Source organism: Neophocaena asiaeorientalis, unplaced genomic scaffold, assembly GCF_003031525.2.
Source record: "Neophocaena asiaeorientalis asiaeorientalis breed wild unplaced genomic scaffold, Neophocaena_asiaeorientalis_V1.1 scaffold85, whole genome shotgun sequence".
NCBI classification, from domain to species: Eukaryota; Metazoa; Chordata; class Mammalia; order Artiodactyla; family Phocoenidae; genus Neophocaena; species Neophocaena asiaeorientalis.
The window spans coordinates 5,672,960-5,693,825 of NW_020174301.1; the positions used below are offsets into that span (position 1 = coordinate 5,672,960).

The window sequence follows — 20,866 nt, forward strand, 5'->3', positions numbered from 1 at the left end:
TTCCTTTAAAGAGTGTTGGACTTTGTACTAACATGGGGTTAAGCTTCCAGTGTAAGCATTTTGGGGGATTGCTTCTGAGGTCTGTTAGAGTGGATCCAGAGCAACTTTTAGTTTATGCCATCATTGTTTTTAAGAACAAATTGAAACCTAAATGAGTCACAATGTAGAGTTACTTAAATAAGTTATGTATCATCAATACAATGGAATTTAGCTGATAAAAAATGAAAAATGGGACCTGAAAAGATGTCCCAGATGTTAAGTGAAAAAATAGTTGTAAAATACCATGATTTTTTGGTACAAATATTTACAGGTATGTATGTACATGCAAGTCATTTTGTATATTGTAATAAAATATTCAGAATTATAGTTCGAAAATATTCTGAACATAGCAATTTGTGAAAAATACCTCTAGATAGTGGGCTAGAGCAGAAGGTAACATTCACTTTTGCATTATACAACGTTTTATTGCTACAATATTTTTTGTTAAGAAGTATGTTTATCTTCTTTTGTTAAGAAGAGAGTGAATAAAAACATGAAAACCTTCAGTTTGGCTATATATATAGCTTTATATATATATATATATGGCTTTAATAAGTGTTTGAAGTATATTAAAGAAATTGTTCCTAAGTTATTATTAACTTCATTCTTTGGAAATTACTTCCAAAATGTAATGCCCATTAGTTACAAGAGTACTCTGAAATTTCTTCAAATATGTTTAGTTTTCTCTAAGTAAAATTGGTTTTAACAACCCTTTTTGATACTTCTTTTATGACTGTTGAAGTATCACATTCTACACTACCTTAAAATTGTGTGTGAAGGATTTTTAAGTATCATCTTTATTTTCGGTATTTGCTTTGAGTATTTTCAGTGAGTTGTCTAGTATGCCAAAGTTGAGGTGAAAAGTTAGGGGGAAGATGGAAGTGTGGTCTGGGTGGATATTTAAAGACTAATAATAGAATTCTGTAGAGTTGCTCTTTATAATCTAAATTTTTTAAGGCCAAGGAGATGTGTATTTTCATCTTCTTATTTTTAAAAACATGTCTTTCATATGATTGGGCCTTGTTTTAGTGAATTTGCCATAGAAATAAGAGTCCCCTCTAGATATATCAAGCAGAATGGGAACTTAATATAGGGAGTTAATTACCAAAATACTAGAGACACCAAAATGAGGGGATCACCCAGAAATCTGGAGCTGCTACATACCCAGGCTGGAGCTTAGGACCACATTTGTAACTGAGCTACTTACTGTAGGTGCTACTGCTGCCACTGCGCAGGTGGTACCCCTGCTGCTGTTGCTATAAAACCACCACTGCCATTACCTACTGTAGTCACCTACCTGTTCCTTCTGTTAGAGAAGAAAGCAGAATCTTCCTTCCTTTTGCCTTCTAAGCTCTCCCCAGTACTTTCATTGGTGGAACCTGACGGTAACACATCTGTCAGTGAGTCTTGGAAATTTAATTTTTAGGTTTTTATCAGTAATACAAAGCACTCTTAGAAGGGACAGTGGGACTCATAACCAAGAGATAAAAGACCAGCAGAGTGCTAAAAATTGTTAAGGGCAAGAGTCATATCTTAATTTTAGTCTTTGTAATATCAGTGGCTAAACTCAGAGCCTGTGGCATAATAGGCTCTCATAAACTATTTGTTAAGTCTTTTTTTTTCAGGTTTGTTTACAAATACAGAAATGTATGTGAGAATAAAGTTTTCATTTTCTCTCTCACATACAAAAATTAGGTATTTTCAATATTTCAGTGTTTAATTAAAATTTGCAAAAAGACCAGTCTTATTTACCTTCAATCCCTAGCACCCAACATAGTAACTAACTAGCACATATTTAAAAATAAATTTATTTATTTATTTTGTGTGCGTTGGGTCTTTGTTGTGGTGCGTGGGCTTCTCATTGTGGTGGCTTCTCTTGTTGCAGAGCATGGGCTCTAGGCACATGGGCTTCAGTAGTTGTGGCACGTGGGCTCAATAGTTGTGTCTCACGGGCTCTAGAGTGCAGGCTCAGTAGTTGTGGCACATGGGCTTAGTTGCTCTGTGGCATGTGGGATCTTCCCAGACCAGGGATTGAACCTGTGTCTCCTGCATTGGCAGGCGGATTCTTAACCACCTAGCACATATTTAATAATTTTTTTTAATTAAATAATTATTAGGTATACTTTACTCATAAAATGTGGTATTAGAATGAACTTGTTGGTAGTTTGGTGGTATATTAGTTTTATTTCTAAATACTATTTGAGTTCATGATTTATCTTCTTTCTCTTACAGCATCAAACACTTGGCTTGTTCCGGAAACTAAAGGAGCTATTGTTCAAGGTGGATATGGCCATACCAGTGTGTATGATGAAATAACAAAGTCCATTTATGTTCATGGAGGCTATAAAGCATTACCAGGCAACAAATATGGATTGGTAGATGACCTTTATAAGTATGAAGTTAACACTAAGACTTGGTGAGTAGATTGGGCAGAAGTACATTGTACATCTTGTACTGGTCATTTCACATATGCCAGAGTTTCTCTAGGGTACATACGTAAAAGTGAAATTGCTGTGTGTGAGGATATTCACATCCTTAACTTTACTACCCGTTGCCTAATTGCTTCTCAAGTCACTGTGATAATGTACACTTCCACCAGCAGGGTATAAGTGCCCTTGTTTCTTCGTAGTCTCACCAACACTTGGTAATTATGAGGATATTTTCCTTTTGCCAGTGCAGTGGAAGTGAGTGGTATTGTACTAATATTTTAATGTGCATACCCTGATTGCTATAGTGAATAAGCATATTTTTATGTGTTCATTTGCACTCGTGTTTTCTATTTAGTGAATTGCTTTTTCTAGGTATACAAGTTTTAAAATAGAATTTTTGTTGTACTCATTTTCTTTTGTAGGGCCTGGGAAGTGACCCCCTTTTTGTTTTTAAACACTAAACATTCTTTTAAACTTATATGAAATTACTTTATGTGTTTAAATGAAATACAGTTTTCCACCAAATTGTGATTTGTTCTATCCTCTTCACTGTCACTTTCAAACATATATTCTAATTTACACTTTATTTAAAAAAAGGAAGATGAAATTAAAAAAATGAAGACTTTTCCTTTGGGTAATTTTCCTATTTTCATTTTTTTAGTTTAATAAAATGCAGTATTATATTTTAGTAGATAGGCTACCTTGCTGAGCTATTAGTAAATGTGTGTTTAGAGAAATTCTTTTTCAATGGGGAAATGGATTATTCTGGACTACTCTTTCCACTGAGAAAAATTAGGAGTTACATCTTTTTAAGGCATCATAGGAATATAAAGACAGTCCTATTTGTTGGTCAAGATTAAGGAGAGATAGAATGAAAAGGGAGGTATGATTGGCATTTTGCACAACTTTTGTCCTTGAGACAATTATAAATCCTGAAAACTGCCTGAGAAACTGAGCAGAACTTTCGTCAATCAATATGGAGGATCAAAATGGATTTCTAGGTGTGCCAAGGAATAGGGGTCTTGTTACACACTTCACAATGTAGTCAGGTTCCTGAAGTTCTAAACCTATGAGTGAGTATAAACTTATCTTTGAATCATCATGGTCTTTCATTGGTTTTGGTGCTCTGCCCGTAGTCTAACTCGTGGCAGAGCAAAAGTAAATCCTCTCTTGAGGAAGACAATATCATACAGAGCCTCAAATTATTTCATATACAATATTTGTTACAAAATAAAAAATAATAAGGCTTAGGAAAAGAAAAGCCATGAAAAAAACCCAGCCATTTGAAATATACCTATAGGATAATGGCATTTTCAGACAGAAACTTTAAAATAATAAGGATTTTATGATCAAGGAATTAAAATATAAGGTAGGAAAATATTAACAGACAACTGGAAGTTTTTACTAAAGAATGAAATGGAAATTATAGAAATAGAAAGTAGATTAAATGAATTAAAAATTCTTTGGATATGTTTACAGCAGGTTAGACACAGCTGAGGGGGGGATTAAAAAAATGGAAGATGGGTCAGAAGGAAATACCCATGTTGAAATAAAGAAAGACAAAGAATGAAAAATAAAACAGGGAAAGAATTATAAGGGACTTGTGGAAATGTTCTAACATGCATGTAATTGAGGTCCAGAAGAAGAGGATTGAGAAGATAACGTGGACCACTGTTTGAAGTCTTAAATGACTGAGAATTTTCAAAAGTGACAAAGGATAGCTAGCTACAAATTGAAGAAATTCCTTGAGTACCAAGGGGGTGAGTACAAAGAAACTTACACTTAGAAATATCACTGTAAAACTGATGAAAACCCAAATAGAATGAGAAAAGCAGCCAGAGGGGAAAAAGGCATATTCTCTTTAAAGAAGCAACACTAAGACTGACAACTGGTTTTTTTAACTGAAAAAATGGAATCTAGAAGACATGGTGTCTTCAAATGGCTGGAGGAAAATATCATCAGTCCAAAGTTCTTCACCCAGTGAAAAACCCTTAAAAAATGAAAGGAAAACATGGACTTTTCAGAAAAACAAGATGAATTTGACAGCAGCAGACCTGCAATACAGCAAACACTAAATAAATAAAGAAAATGCTAAATAGATCTTCAAAATATTGAAGTCGAAGAAAAATGATCCTAGATACTAGAAGGAATAGAGAAATGGAAAGGGTATATCTAAGTGATTATTTATTGTATAATACTATAATAGTAATAGAGGCTTAAATATATACAAAATTTAAATGGATGATAATAGCAGCACATAAATCAGGAAGAAGGGTAAATGGTGTTCAACATTACTAAGGTCCTTGTATCATATGGGAATTGATAAAAAACTAATTTATAGTAGACATTAATAGTTAAGGATTTATATTGTAATCATTAGGTAACAACAAAATATAAAAGTAAAACACTGTATATCCAACAGGTGAATAGAGGGAAAAATGAGAATAGTACTTAATGTATTTGGAAGAAAACAAGAAAGGAATAGAAAGGGAACAAAGTAAAGTTGGGACAAATATAAAGGAAGATGGTATATTTAACTCCAAATATGTTACAATTATACTAAATGTGAGGAAGTAAATATTCCAGTTACACTGAATGTAGGAGACAAATATTCCAGTCAAAAGCTAAAGATTTTTGGACTGGGTATAAAAATAAAACCTAGCCCTATGCTGCTTGGAAAATATACAAAAAGTATAAAAGTATTTAAAACTTTTGAATCAAAATCAAGATGATTATGATGCTGCCAGGAGGGAGATTTATAACTTTAAATGCATTTATTAGGAAAGATTTTAAAAAGCTTGAAAATCTGTCTAAGAAGTTAAAAAAATTAAAAGAAAAGAACAGCAGATTAATCCCAAAGAAGGGATAAAGTAAATAAAGATAGGGAAAAGAAAGAGAATAGGAGATAGAGTACAAATTAGTGAGATAGAAAACAAACATATGATAGAGATGATCATATAGCCACCAAAAATCAGCAAAGTTGGTTGTTTGTGAAGAATAATAGATAAATCCCTACCCAGATTTAGAAACAGAGATTACAGTTGGCCCTCTGCATCTGTGGATTCAACTAACCATGGATTGAAAATATTAAAAAAATTTCCAGAAAGTTCCAAAAAGCAAAGAAAACTTGAATTTGTCATGTGCCAGCAACTGTTTACATAGCATGTACATTATATTTACAACTGTTTACATAGCATTTACATTGTATTGGGTATTATAAGTAACCTAGAAGTGACTTAAAGTATACAGGAGGATGTGTGTAGGTATATGGAAATACTATGCCATTTTATATAAGGGACTTGAACATCTGTGGATTTTGGTATCCGTGAGGCTCCTGGAACCAATCTCTCCAAATAACCAAATCCAGAATGAAAAAGGACATTACAGGCATTAAGTTCCACAGACATTAAAAGACAATAAAAGCATATGATAAGCAACTGTATGACAGTGAATTTAAAAAAAATCAAATGAACCATGTCAAATGTCTAGAAAAATGAAACCAGAATTGACACATGGAAAGACAGAAAATTGGGATAACATTATAGCAAAGAAATAGAATCTATACTTGAAATGCTCTTCCCTTAAAAAACAAGCACAAACAAAACAAGACAAAATAAAACCCAAAACTCTCCATGCCCAGATCACTTTACTGGTGAATTTGCCCAAACATTTAAGAAGTACATATTTAAGAAATAATACCAGTCCTTCACAAAATTTCAGAGAACAGAAATAATTATTTTGCAATTTATGGGGCTAGCAAAACTTTGATACAAAACTATGAAAAAGATATTACAGGTAAGAAATTATAGTGTTATATTTTTCATGAAAATAGATACAAAATATCAGGTGAATCCAGCAATTTATGAAAAGTATAATACATCATTTGGGTTCACTCTAAGAATATAAGGTTAATTAAAAATTCATAAAATCAGAGTAATTAACACATTAAAAGAATAAAGAAGTGAAGGCATATAATCTTCTCAAATGTTGCAAAGGAAAGTTTAGATAAAATTTAACAAGTATTCATGATAAAAACTCAAATACAATAGGAATAGAAGCAAACTATTTGTGTGGTAAAAGGTACAAACCAATAGAAAAACTTTATTGCAAAAATTATAGTGTAATGTTGAAAAATTTTCCTTTAAGTTTAGAAATGAATAAGAATGGCTACTATCAGTGTTTCTATTCAACATTGTATTGGCATTTCCAGCCAGTGCAATAATACAATTAAAGTTAAAGGGAATAACAAAGTATAAAAGATATATGGGTAATAGGTTGCTAGGTATAAGGTCAATATAAAGAAAACCAATCTAATATAATTTTGTATACCGGGAACAATTAGAAAATGATGATTTAAAAGCAGTACAATTTTAAATACAATTTAAAAGCATTACAATAAAAGCAATACAGTTTATCATCAGAACATCAACAACCTGAGACGTAAATGTAATGACATATACAGAGGATCTTTCCATAGAAAACTCAAAAACCGTGTGAGAAATTGAAGACCTAAATAAATGGAAGGTACATAATGATAATTAATTGAAACAATATTGTTAGAGATATCTATTCTGCCCAAATTGATCTTTAGATTTAATGTAATCCCAAAACAAAATTGCAGAAAGCATTTTTCTTTTAGAAATTGACATGCTTATTTAAAAATTATGTGAAAATGCAGAAGACCAATCATAGCTAAACCAAAACTTTTAGAAGAACAAAGCTGGAAGACTTCTCTCCTAGATTTCATGAATTCGAAGCTACAGTAATTAAGTGTTGCTGCAAAGACAGGGACATAGACCATTGTAGCAAATAGGAATTCCCCAGACAGACCTACACATTTATTGGCACTTACTGTAACAAAGTTGGCACTACACAGTCGTTTTTTCAATAAATTATTCTGGGCCAATTGGTATACAATTGAAAGAAATGAATTTAGGGCCCTGCTTCAAATCATACACAAAAATTAATTTCAGATCAATTGTAAATCTAAGTATGGAATGTAAAATAATAAATATTGTAGAAGATAACAGGTAAATATCTTTGCTTTTGTTGGCAAAGAAAGACTTTAAAAATAGTATCTAAATAATACTCTTAATAAAGGAAAAAGGATAGACTGAACTATGTATGTCTAAAAAATATCACTAAGAAGGTGAAAAGGCAAGCTGCAGTGTAGGAGATATTTGCAACACATAAAGTCAACAAAGGTCTCTATTCCTGAATATGTAGAGAAGTACTACAGATCAACAAGAAAATGTCAGATGACTCAAGAGAAAATGGGCAGGCGACTTGAACAAAAGGATATCCAAATGACCAAAATGCATTTTAAAAGTTGCTCAACCTTATTAGCCACAGGGTTATTTAAATTCAGGTACCACTACACACCCACTTAAATGGTTAAAATTTACAATATTGATAATCCAAGTGTGTATAAACCAGTAGAAGCATTTGAAAAACGTTTTGACAGTTTCTCCTAAATTTGAATACATTCACACACCCATATGTAATGTATGTATCCTATTAAATAGTTATTTTAGTTATATATTCAACAAATGCATATATGTATGCAGTACAAATATAGTATACATATATACTATATTTCAGACACTCATTATGCAGAGAAATTATCAAGGATAAACATCATGAATAGCATGTTCATCAGTATTTAGTAGAATATAAGTAACTAATAACATATTTATAAAATTGTCTTATATCATTTTCCAAAACCTCTGGCAGCTACATTTTTAGGAAATCACAAAAACTTGATAGTTTAATAAACTAGCTTTGAATACTTTAATGTAAAACTAATTCTCATTATACCAAATTTAAGAAGCTAGAAGAAATCATTTCATGTAACCAGATTACCATTAATATGAAAACATATTTCAAGTATATGTGATTTCAAAGATTGTTTAAAGTACAGAATTAATATAGTACCACGGAAGCACTATCTAAAACATCCTGTATTTATAGGAATTCCTATTTCTCAAAAATGATTCCTTTTGTATTGTTAGGATGTTTTATTAATTAGTACTGTATTATCCTTTGCTAAGAGACTTTTAATTTGCTGTAATGATTTTGAGGACCAGGGCCACTATGGTCTTGATTTGTTAGCCTTGTTAGATGAGGTGTCTCATAACGTTTTTTGCACATATGTGTTTGTAGAGCTTGCAGTAGGAGCCCACATCTTCATTTTTTTCTTCTATGTCAAGGCTTTTCTGTGATAGTAGAGACCTCAAATTTTCTTGTCCTATTGTTGAAGTCATTTTCTCTATTATTGTGTTCCTTTAAAACACAATAATAAAAGCACAATATGTTTTAACATATAAGGAACATATTAAACATCATTTACAATCATTTACAGTCATTATCATTTACATTTACATTGCAACTGTAATTATAAATTTGGTATTTTTTCCAGTTTTTTCCAGTTAAAAAAAATATTTCAGCTATACTTCTAGAAATACTAAAAAAGTGGTGAGTCTAATGTTTCCTCATGATTAGATTCAGGGTTTGCATTTTGGTAGATCACTAAAATGTGTTCTATGGATTTTTTTTTTTTCGGAAAAAACTTTTATTGAAATAAAATTCATATAACATAAAATTCTCCATTGTAACCATTTAAAGTGTACAATTCAGTGGTTTTTAGTATATATAGTATATATATAGTGTTATGTATATATAGTATATATAGTGTTATGCAACCATCAATAATTCCAGAGTATTTCCATCACCGCAAAAAGAAATCCTATACTTTCCTATATCGTTTCCCTCCATTTCCTGGAAACTGCTAACCTACTTTCTGTTTCTATAGATTTGCCTATTCTCAATATTTCATATAAATGGAATGTACAGTATGCGACATTTTGCATCTGGCTTCTTTCACTTAGCATAATTTTTCAGGGTTCATCCATGCCGTAGTATAATTCTGTACTTAATTCTTTTTATGGCTGAATAATATTCCACTGTATGAATATACCTCATATTGTTAATCCACTCATCAGTTGATGGACATTTGGGTTGTTTTCACTTTGGGCTATTTTGAATGAGGCTGCTATGAACTTTCATGCAGAAGTTAACTTTCATATCTTGGTTAAAGTAATAGTTAAAGTGTTTCCAGGTTTCTCCACTGTAAAGATACAATTTTTCCATTTTAAATTAATAAACACTGTGTGGAGATACTTTGAGACTATGTAAATATTTTGTTTCTCATTAAACTTTTACACACTAGTTTTAGCATCCATTGATCATTCTTGTTATCACTGTGATGGTTACCAAACAGTGATATTGTAATATTATTTCTTGTAAATATCCCAAGTTGTGTGTTCACTTATATCAGTATCAATTGATGGATTTTTATTTTAATCAATGTTCTATAATCAATTACTATTCTTTATTTTGGCGTTCAAAGTATCCCAGATTTGGCCATCGTGAGCTTCTTTCAGTAAGGCTCCTCTATTCTTTAGACATGTCCCCAGTCACTCTAGTGCATTTCTACACTTTCTGGCAGAGATGCAAAAAAAAAAAAAAAAAAATTCTGTTTACATCTTATAGTTTCCCTGCTGGAGTAAGTCATTTCCCCTAAGGAACCTAGATTACTTTTAGTAGAGAATGGTATTTAAAAACCAAGATTAGGGGACTAGGTATGTTTATTGTTTTTTTGATGTGTTTATAGACCCTATCAGAAGATGGAGCCAGAAAATTTACAAAGACACACATGTTTATACTTATTTATAGAAGTGGGTATATAGCTCTGTGTCTGTATATATGTCTGTCTGTCTAAACCTTGTCTGTCTAAACTGCATAATGATGTAATACAACATTACAGGATTTATTTTAGACCTGTCTTCCATATTTGTAAATTCCTTTTGAAAGTGAGAAACCCAGATCCCACTTTACAATTCATATATTTTAAAAAATTATCTGCTTACCAGGTACTAAGGGTAGGGTTTATTTATTGCAGTAAAGATATCATATCTGGAAAAGCAACTGCAGTTTTTATCACCACCATTTTATTTTGTTGTCCTTTAATTAATAGACTTTAGTTTTTAGAACAGTTTTAGGTTTAAAGAAAAGTGAGCAAAAGGTATGGAGATTTCCCCAATACTCCCACATCTTCCCCACCCCAAGTCCCTCTATTATTAACATCTTGTATTAGTGTGGTACGTTTGTTACAATTGAGTCAATATTGATACATTATTATTAACTAAAGGCCGTAGATTACATTAGCATTTACTTTTGTGTTGTTGGTCCAGTGGGTTTACACCATGTATAATGACATATTCCACTGCTACTGTATAATGTAGAATAGTTTCAATTGCCCTAGGAATCATGTGTGCTTATCTCCCTCTCTCCCTGCCCAAACTCTGGCAACCACTGATATTTTTACTGTCTTCATTGTTTTTGCCTTTACCAGAATGTTATATAGTTGGAATCATATAGTATAAATCCTTTTTTAGATTGGCTTCTTTCACTTAGCAGTTTGCATTTAAGGTTCCTCCAAGTCTTTTTATGGCTTAATAGCCCATTTCTTTTATCACTGAATAATATTCTATTGTATGGACGTGGTACAGTTGTTTATCCATTCACCTGTTGAAGAACATCTTGGTTGTTTCCGAGTTTTGACAGTTATGAATAAAGTTGCTATAAACATCCACTTGCAGTTTTTTGCATGGACATAAAATTTCAACCAATGAGTGCAATTGTTGGATTGTGTGGTAAGAGTGTTTATTTTTATGAGTATGTTTAGTTCTGTAAGAGTGGTTGTACTATTTTTCATTCCCGCCAGCAATGAATGTTGCTCTGCATCCTTGCTAGCATTTGGTGTCAGTGTTTTGAATTTTATCCATTCTAATAGGTAGTGGTATTTCATTGTTTTAAGGTGTAATTCCCTAATGACCTATAATGAGCATTTTTCCATATGCTTATTTTGCCATCTGTGTGTCTTCTTTGGTATCTGTTCAGACCTTTTGCCAATTTTTAATTGAGTTATTTGTTTTCTAATTGTTGAGTTTTAAGAGTTCTTTTTATATTTTGGATTCAAGTCCTTTATCAGGTATTTGCTACAAATACTTTCTCCGAGTCTGTGGCTTACTGTTTCATTCTCCGAATGGTGTCTTTCATAGAGTCAAGGTTTTTAATTTTAATGAAACCCAACTTATCATTTTTTTCTTTCATGATTTGTGCTTTTGGTGCTGTATCTAAAAAGTCACCAGTAAACTCACGGTCACCCAGATTTTCTTCTATATTATCTTCTAGGAGTTTTATAGTTTTCATTTTACATTTAGGCCTGTGATTCATTTTGTGTTAATTTTTGTAGAAGGTGTAAGATCTGTCAAACTCCTTTTTTTTGTGGATGTCCAGTTGTTTCAGCACCATTTATTGAAATGACTGTCCTCTCTCTCTTGAGTTGTTTTTGTTCTTTTGTCAGAAGTTAGTTGACTATTTGTGAGTCTATTTCTGGGCTTATTTTTCTGTTCCATTGATCTATGTGTCCGTTCTCTCCCCAGTACCACACTGTTTTTATTATTGTAGCTTTATAGTAAGTCTTGAAGTAGCATTAGTTCTCTGAATTTATTCCTCTCTCTCAGTATTGTGTTGGCTATTCTTGTGAGAATTTTGTTGGGATTGCATTGAATATATAGACTAAGCTGGGAAGAACTGACATCTTGACAGTAGTGAATCGTCCTGTCCATGTATTATATATGGCCTACCCCTTTATTTACCTCTTTGATTTCTTTCATCAAAGTTTTGTAATTTTCCCAATATAGATCTTATACATATTTTGTTAGATTTATACCTATTTCAGTTTTGTGGGGATGCTATATAAGTGTTGTGTCTTTATTTCAAGTATCCATTGTTCATTGTTAATATGTAAAAAAGCGATTGACTATCGCATATTAACCTCATATCCTACAACCTTGCCATAATTACTTATTAGTTCCAGGAGTGTTTTGTTTTTTGTTGTTGTTGTTGTTGATTGTTTGGGATTTCTTACATAGGCAATCATATCATGTGTGAAAAAAGACAGTTTTATTTATTCCTTACCGTTTTGTATATCCTTTTATTCCCTTTTCTTGTCTTATTGCACTAACTAGGACTTCCAGTAAAATGTTGAATAGGAGTGGTGAGAGAGTATATCTAGCCTTGCTCTTTCTTAGAATGAAAACAGCTTTCCATTTTCTTGCCATTAGTATAATTGTTTTTTTTAATAGATCTTTATTGGAGTATAATTGCTTCACAATACTGTGTTAGTTTCTGTTGCACAACAAAACGAATCAGCCATATGCATACACATGTCCCCATATCCCCTCACTCTTGAGCTTCCCTCCCATCCACCCTATCCCACCCTTCATCACAAAGCACTGAGCCGATCTCCCTGTGCTATGCTGCTGCTTCCACCAACCATTTTACATTTGGTAGTGTATGTATGTCGATGCTACTCTCCCTTCGCCTCAGCTTTGCCCTCCCACCCCATGTCCTCAAGTCCATTTTCTATGTCTATCTCTTTTCCTGCCCTGAAACTAGGTTCAGCAGTACCATTTTTTTTTTTTACATTCCATATATATGTGTTAGCATATGGTATTTGTTTTTCTCTTTCTGACTTACTTCACTCTGTATGACAGACTCTAGGTCCATCCACCTCACTACAAAAAACTCAATTTCGTTTCTTTGTATGCCTGAGTTATAGTCCAGTGTATATATATGCTACATCTTCTTTATCCATTCATCTGTCGATGGACATTTAGGTTGGTTCCATGTCCTGGCTATTGTAAATAGTGCTGCAATGAACATTGTGGTACATGTCTCTTTTTGAATTATGGTTTTCTCAGGGTATATGCCCAGTAGTGGGATTGCTGGGTCATATGGTAGTTCTATTTTTAGTTTTTTAAGGAACCTCCATACTGTTCTCCATAGTCGCTGTATCAATTTACATTCCCACCAACAGTGCAAGAGGGTTCCCTTTTCTCCACACCCTCTCCAGCATTTGTTGTTTGCAGATTTTTTTCATGATGGCCATTCTGACTGGTGTGAAGTGATGCCTCGTTCTAGTTTTGATTTTCATTTCTCTAATAATTAGTGTTGTTGAGCATCTTTTCATTTGCCTCTTAGCCATCTGTATGTCTTCCTTGGTGAAATGTCTATTTAGGTATTCTGCCCATTTTTTAACTGGATTGTTTGTTTTTTTGATATTGAGCTTCATGAGCTGTTTGTATATTTTGGAGATCAATCCTTTTTCTGTTGTTTCATTTGCAAATATTTTCTCCCATTCTGAGGGTTATCTTTTTGTCTTCTTTATTGCTTCCTTTTCTGTGAAAAGGCTTTTAAGTTTAGTTAAGTCCTATTTGTTTATTTTTGTTTTTATTTCCATTACTGCACCACTGGGAAAGAGGCTGTCTTTTCTCCATTGTATGTTCTTGCCTCCTTTGTTGTAAATTAGGTGCCCATATGTGCGTGGGTTTATCTCTGGGCATTCTGTCTTGTACCGTTGATCTATATTTCTGTTTGTGTGCCAGTACCATACTGTCTTGATTATTGTACCTTTGTGATATAATTTGAAGTCAGGGAGACTGATTCCTCCAAGTCCGTTTTTCTTTCTCAAGATTGCTTTGGCTATTCAGGGTCTTTTGTGTTTCCATACGAATTGTAAAATTTTTTGTTCTAATTCTGTGAAGAATGTCATTGGTAGTTTGATAGGGATTGCATTGAATCTGTAGATTGCTTTGGGTGGTATAGTCATTTTCACAATATTGATTCTTCCCATCCAAGAACATGGTATATTTGTCCATCTGTTTTTGTCATCTTTGATTTCTTTCATCACTGTTTTATAGTCTTCTGAGTACAAGTCTTTCACCTCCTTAGGCAGGTTTATTCCTAGGTATTACATTCTTTTTCTTGCAGTGGTAAATGGGAGTGTTTCCTTAGTTTCTCTTTCTGATTTTTCGTTGTTGGTATAGGAATGCCAGAGATTTATGTGCATTAATTTTGTATCCTGCAACTTACCAAATTCATTGATTAGTTCTAGTAGTTTTCTAGATTTTCTATGTATAGTGTCTTGTCATCGGCAAACAGTGACAGTTTTACTTCTTCTTTTCCAGTGTATTCCTTTTATTTCTTTTTCTTCTCTGAATGCTGGGGCTAGGACTTCCAAAACTATGTTGAATAAGAGTGGCAAGAGTACACATCCTTGTCTTGTTCCTGATCTTAGTGGAAATGCTTTCAGTTTTTCACCATTGAGCATGATGCTTGCTGTGGGTTTGTCATATATGGCCTTTATTTTGTTGAGGTAGGTTCTCTCTATGCCCATTTTCTGGAGAGTTTTTATCATAAATCGGTGTTGAATTTTGTCAAAAGCTTTTTCTGCATCTATTGAGATGATCATATGGTTTTTATTCCTTAATTTATTAATGTGGTGTATTACATTGATTGATTTGCATACATTGAAGAAACCTTGCATCCCTGGGGTAAATCCCACTTGAGCCTTTTAATGTGCTGTTGGATTCTGTTTTTTAGTATTTTGTTCAGGATTTTTGTGTCTGTGTTCATCAGTGATATTGGTCTATAATTTTCTTTTTTTTATGATATCTTTTTCTGGTTTTGGTATCAGGTGATGGTGGCTTCATAGAATTAATATGGGAGTGTTTCTCCCTCTGCAATTTTTTGGAAGAGTTTGAGAAGGATCAGTGTTAGCTCTTCTCTAAGTGTTTGATAGAATTCGCCTGTGAAGCCATCTGGTCCTGGACTTCTGTTTGTTGGAAGATTTTTAATTATGGTTTCAATTTCATTACTTGTGATAGTAATGAAATCTTTTTTCTTTATTCTGCTCCTTGGCAGTTATTTCCACCATTTTGTCTTCCAGCTCACTTATTCATTCTTCTGACTCAGTTATTCTGTTATTGATTCCTTCTAGTGTATTTTTCATTTCAGTTGTTATGTTGTTCATCTCTGTTTGTTTGTTCTTTAGTTCTTCTAGATCTTTGTTAAACATTTCTTGTATTTTCTCAATCTGTGCCTCCATTCTGTTTTTGAGATTCTGGATTCTCTTTACTATCATTACTCTGAATTCTTTTTCAGGTAGATTGCCTATTTCCTCTTCATTTAATCTTGTAGGTTTTTACCTTGCTCTTTCATTTGTGACATATTTTTTTGCCATCTCTTTTTTTTTTTATGAGTGGGATTGTGTTCCTGTCTTACTGGTTGTTTGGCCTGAGCTTTCCGGCTCTGGTCGACTATTGGGTAGAGCTGGGTCTTGGTGCTGAGATGAGGAACTCTGTGACCTCACTCAGATGAATATTCCCTGGGGTCTGAGGTTCTCTGTTAGTCCAGTGGTTCGGACTTGGAACTCCCACTGCAGGATCTTTCACCCGACCCTGGGCTCGTGAACCAAGATCCTCCAAGCCGCCTGTGGCGGCAAAAAAAAAAACAAACCCAAAAAAGCCAAGAACAATAACAAAGTAAAATATAAAATTAGACTAGGAAACTAAGAGATATGTTAGGAAGAATATAAAAATAAAAATATAGATGAATCAACAACTGGGAGGTACAACAGTACCATAATAGTACAAAAGACAAGGGGGCCGGAAATAAAAGGGTGTGGGGGAAGGCCTTGGCTGTGGAGGGTGGAGCCTAAGCAAGGACCAGGTTTGGGTGGTGGGCGGAGCCAATGCTCAGGGCCCACAGGGCTGCAAAAGGCCCTAGGGGCTGTGGGGCATGGGACTTAGGCTCAAGGAACAGAAGGGGCTGAGGCGTGCCCCCACCCCTGGTCTCAGAGGGCAGGAACCTTACCTGGGAGCCCAGCATTCTTCCTGGGCTTGAGTGGGCATGGCAAACACCCTCCTCTCCTCTCCTACTCCTCCAGTCTGGGAGGGCCCCTCCCACCTACCTCTCCTGATCTCCCTGGCCTCCCTCCTATGCCCCCAAGGACCCATGCAGCCTGGAGGGGAGTTTGGAGGGCAGGGGATCGGCCTGGGAGCTCAGCAGGCTCCCTGGCCCTGAGTGGATGGGGCAGTCGCCCTCTGCTCCTCTCCTGCTCTTCCCGGAGAGTCCCTCCCACCTGCCTCTCCTGATCTCCCCAGCCTCAGGGGCACTGATCCTGTGTGGCCTCCACTTCTCCTCCCTCCTCAGTCCCCCTACGTCCTACTGGTTCACTTTGGGGTTCCTCCCTTATCCTTGGGTGTCAGAGTCCCCCATTAGCGGCCAGCAGGCGCCCTAGTTGTGGGGAGATGCTAATTCCATGTCTTCCCACACTGCCATCTTGACTCAGCCTCTAGTTTTTTTGATAAATTTTTTTTATCAAGGTAAGGAAATGCCCTTCTATTTCTAGAGTTATTATTTCTAGAGTTGAGAGAGTACTTTATATATTCTAGATATAAATCCTTTATCAGATATGTGATTTGCAAATATTTTCTCCCATTCTGTATGTTGTTTTTCACTTTATTTTTAGTGTCCTTTGAAGCTCAGAAATTTTAATTTTTAAGACCATTTTATCTGTTATATATTTTGTCACTTAAGCTTTTGGTGTCATATCTAAGCATCCATTGCCTAACCCAAGGCAAGGAATATTTACTTCTGTAGTTTCTTCTAAGAGTTTTATCACTTGTAGCTCTTAAATTTAGGCCTTTTATCAATTTTTAGTTAATTTTTGCATATATTGTAAGGGAAGGGTTCAGTTTCTCTCTTTTGTACCTAGATATCCAGTTGCCTTAGCACCATTTGTTGAAAAGAGTATTCTTTCCTTTCATTGAGTTGGCTATCCTGGGCCCTTGAATTTCCACGTGAATCACAGGATTAGTTTGTCAATGAGAGAAGTATCCAGCTGGGATTTTATAGAGAGTGAGTTGAATCTGTAGATCAGTTTGGAGAGTATGGTCATCTTAACAATATTTTGTTTTCCAATCCATGTAAATGGGATATCCTTTCATTTTTTTAGGCTATCTTTAATTTCTCTCTTCAATGTTTTCTAGTTTTCATGGTTTAAATTTAATACTTGTTTCATTAAATTTATTTTTAAATACTTTTTCATACTAATGTAAATTGAATTGTTTTATTATTTTTATCTTGGGATTTTTCACTTCTGGTTTTAGATATACAATTTATTTTTATTTTATTTTAACCTCCAAACTTGCTAAACTCACTTATTAGTTCTAGCAGTTTTTTGTGGATTTCTTTGAATTTCTATGTATAAGATCATGTCATCTGCAAATAATGAGACTTTTACTTCTTCCTTTCTAATTTAGATGCATTTAATTTTATGGTCTTGCCCATTTTCCTTCTTATAATCTCTAATACAAAGTTGAATAAAAGTGACAAGAGCAAAAATCCTTGTCTTATTCCTGATCTTAGAGGGGGAACATTTAATCTTTTACCATTAAGTATGATGTTAGCTCTGGGTTTTTTTTTTTTTCTTTTTTGTATATATCCTTTCTATTGGGTTTCTATGGCTGCTGTAACAAATTACCACAAACTGTGTAGCTTAAAACAATGGAAAGATATTCTCTCACAGGTCTGGAGGCCAGAAATCCAAAATTAACGTGTGACCACGGCCGTGCCCCCTCCAGAAATGCTAGGGGAAATTCCTTTCCTTGCCTCTTCCAGCTTTGGCTGTCAGTATTCCTGGAGTTGTGGCTGAATCATTCCAGTTGCCTCCACAGTTACATTACCTTCTCCTCTTTTCTGTGTGTCTCTTATAAGGACACTTGTCATTAGATTAGGTCCACTGGATAATCCAAGATGAGTTCCTTATCTCAAGATCCTTAATTTAATTACATCTGAAAAGACTTTTTTCCAAATAAGGTAACATTCACAGGTTCTGGAGATTAGGACATGGATCCATCTTTTGTGGTGGTGCACCATTCAGCCATACCAGATTGAGGAAGTTACCTTCTATCTCTATTTTGTTGGGTGCTTTTTATCATGAAAGGGTGTTGGATTTTTTCTAGGCTTTAGCTGCGTCTATTGGGTATATATGCAGAAGTGGGATTGCTGGATCATATTATAGTTCTTGGTAGTTAAATTTTAAATTTTTTCTGGAATGTTCATACTGTTTTCCAAGTTGACCATACCAATTTCCATTCCCACCAATAGTATAGAAGGGTTCCCTTTTCTTCACATTCTTGCAAACACTTATCTTTTAAAAATTAAATTAATTAATTATTTTAAATTGAAATAAAACTGACATAAAACATTGTATTAGTTTTAGGTGTACAACATAATGAATTGTTATATGTATATATTGTAAAATGATTACAACAGTTAGGTTAACACCCATCACATACATAGTTATGAATTATTTCTTTCTTGTAATGAGAACTTTTAAGTACTTAACAACTTTCAAACATAATACAATATTGTTAACTATAATCACTGTGCTGTATATTGCATTCCCAGGACTTATTTGTCTTAAAACTGGAAGTTTGTGCCTTTTCACCACATTTACTCATTTCACCCACCTTCTACCACCTGACTTTGGTGGCCACCAATCTATTCTCTGTATCTATAAGTTCATTTAAAAACATTTTTAGATATTGCATATTTGTGAGGTCATACAGTATTTGCCTTTCTCTGTCTGACTTATTTCACTTAGTGTAATGCCCTCAAGGTCCATCTGTGTTGTTGCAAATGGCAAGATTTCCTTTTTTTTTTTAAATGGCTGAATAATATTCCCCTTTGTATATATATCTTTATCCATTCATCCGTTGATGGGCACTCAGGTTGTATCCATGTCTTAGTTATTGTAAATAATGCTGCAGTGAAGATGGGGGTGCAGATATCTTTTTGAGATAGCTATTTTGTTTCCTTTGGATAAATACTCAGAAGGGGAATTGCTGGATAATTTGGTAGTTCTAAATTTGTAATTAGATTTGTAATTTGTAATAGTAATTCTAAATTGGTTTTTGAGGAACCTCAGTACTGTTTTCCACAGTGGTTGTACCAATTTATATTCCCATCAACAGTGCACAAGGGTTCCCTTTTCTCCACATCCTCACCAATACTTTATTTCCTGTGTTTTTGATAATAGCCATTCCAACAGCTTTGTGTATGTGCGTGAGGTGATACCTCATTGTGGTTTTGATTTGCATTTCCTTGTTGAGTGATGTTGAGCACTTTTTCATGTACCTGTTGGCCCTCTGTCTTCTTTGGAAAAATGTCTGTTCAGATCCTCTGCCCATTTTAAAATTAAATTGTTCTTTTTTTCTATTGAGTTATATGAGTTTTTAATATATTTTGGAGATGGAATTTTCTCCATCACACAAAGCCAGGCCTGATACTGAGAGCGTCTTATTTATTTTCCCCAGGGCAGTGCCTGAAGTGTTCAAGGTTATGCACACTCTTCCGTGGCAACAGAGTTGAGCCGGTTATATGTGTGTGCTCATTCATGACCTGCAGAAGCTAAAGTGTGCTGTCTGCAGGGGTGTGTATGGGGTGCGGGCTATGTGGGGGAGGGATTTATGGATTGTTGGGAGCATGGGTGTGCTAGTTGAGGTGAATCTACAGGTAATACACTGTAGATTTATGGGTGGGCCTCTCTGTAGAGTTCATGAGGTAGTTAGTAGAAACATTAGCCCTGCTGGGTTTTTTACCCTGGTTGCCGTGAGCCCCCTTTTCCCTCCCCTGCCCATCCTGTCATTGTTTTGGAATGGGTGAGAAAGAAGTGGGCTTCTTGGGCATCATCCCGCTTGGCCATGGAAGCTAGGCACTTACTAGGTTCTCACTTTCCCCCTGGGAGAAAGAGCAGATTGAATGAGTTTCTCTTGGCAGTGAGCTGTTGCCTTGGGGGTGGGGGTGATGTGGTAAAGTGAAACTGTTCTTCTTACCCTCTTCAGTCCTGTTCTTGGAATTTTTGCTCCAAGTGGTGCTAGGACTTCTCTGCTGGGCACCTACAAAGGTACTCCTGTCTCTGAGTAGTTGACAAAATCAGTGCTTCTGTGGGAGGATGAAGGCAGTGTCGACTGAAAAAAAAGTGCACAACCTAAAAGTTGAGAGTTAATGTTTTATTCGGTGGACAAATCTGAGGACTTAAGCCTGTGACATAGCATCTCGGATAACTCTGAGAGACTGCTCCAAAGAGGCAAGCAGGAGCCAGGTATATGGCAGTTTTTGCAACAAAGACCAGGTAGTCAGAACATCAAAAGATTGCTGTTAATTTAAAGAAAACCAGGGCTTCCCTGGTGGTGCAGTGGTTGAGAGTCCGCCTGCTGATGCAGGGGACATGGGTTCGTGCCCCGGTCCGGGGAGATCCCACATGCCACGGAGCGGCTGGGCCCGTGAGCCATGGCCGTTGAGCCTGCGCATCCAGAGCCTGTGCTCCTCAACGGGAGAGGCCACAACAGTGAGAGGCCCACATACCGCAAAAAAAAAAAAAAAAAAAAAAAAAACCAGATATCTCAAGTTAAGGAGTTTAG

At 34.9% G+C, this 20,866-nt stretch overlaps 1 protein-coding gene across 1 annotated transcript in view; it reads left to right on the forward strand.

Annotated features, from left to right (window-relative positions):
• Window positions 1–20,866, forward strand: part of ATRNL1 (attractin like 1) — a 675,777-nt gene that overhangs the window by 87,919 nt on the left and 566,992 nt on the right. The window contains exon 9 of the mRNA XM_024756087.1: window positions 2,272–2,455. Within this exon, the coding sequence (XP_024611855.1) occupies window positions 2,272–2,455 (184 nt within the window). The remainder of the gene's footprint in view (window positions 1–2,271; window positions 2,456–20,866) is intronic.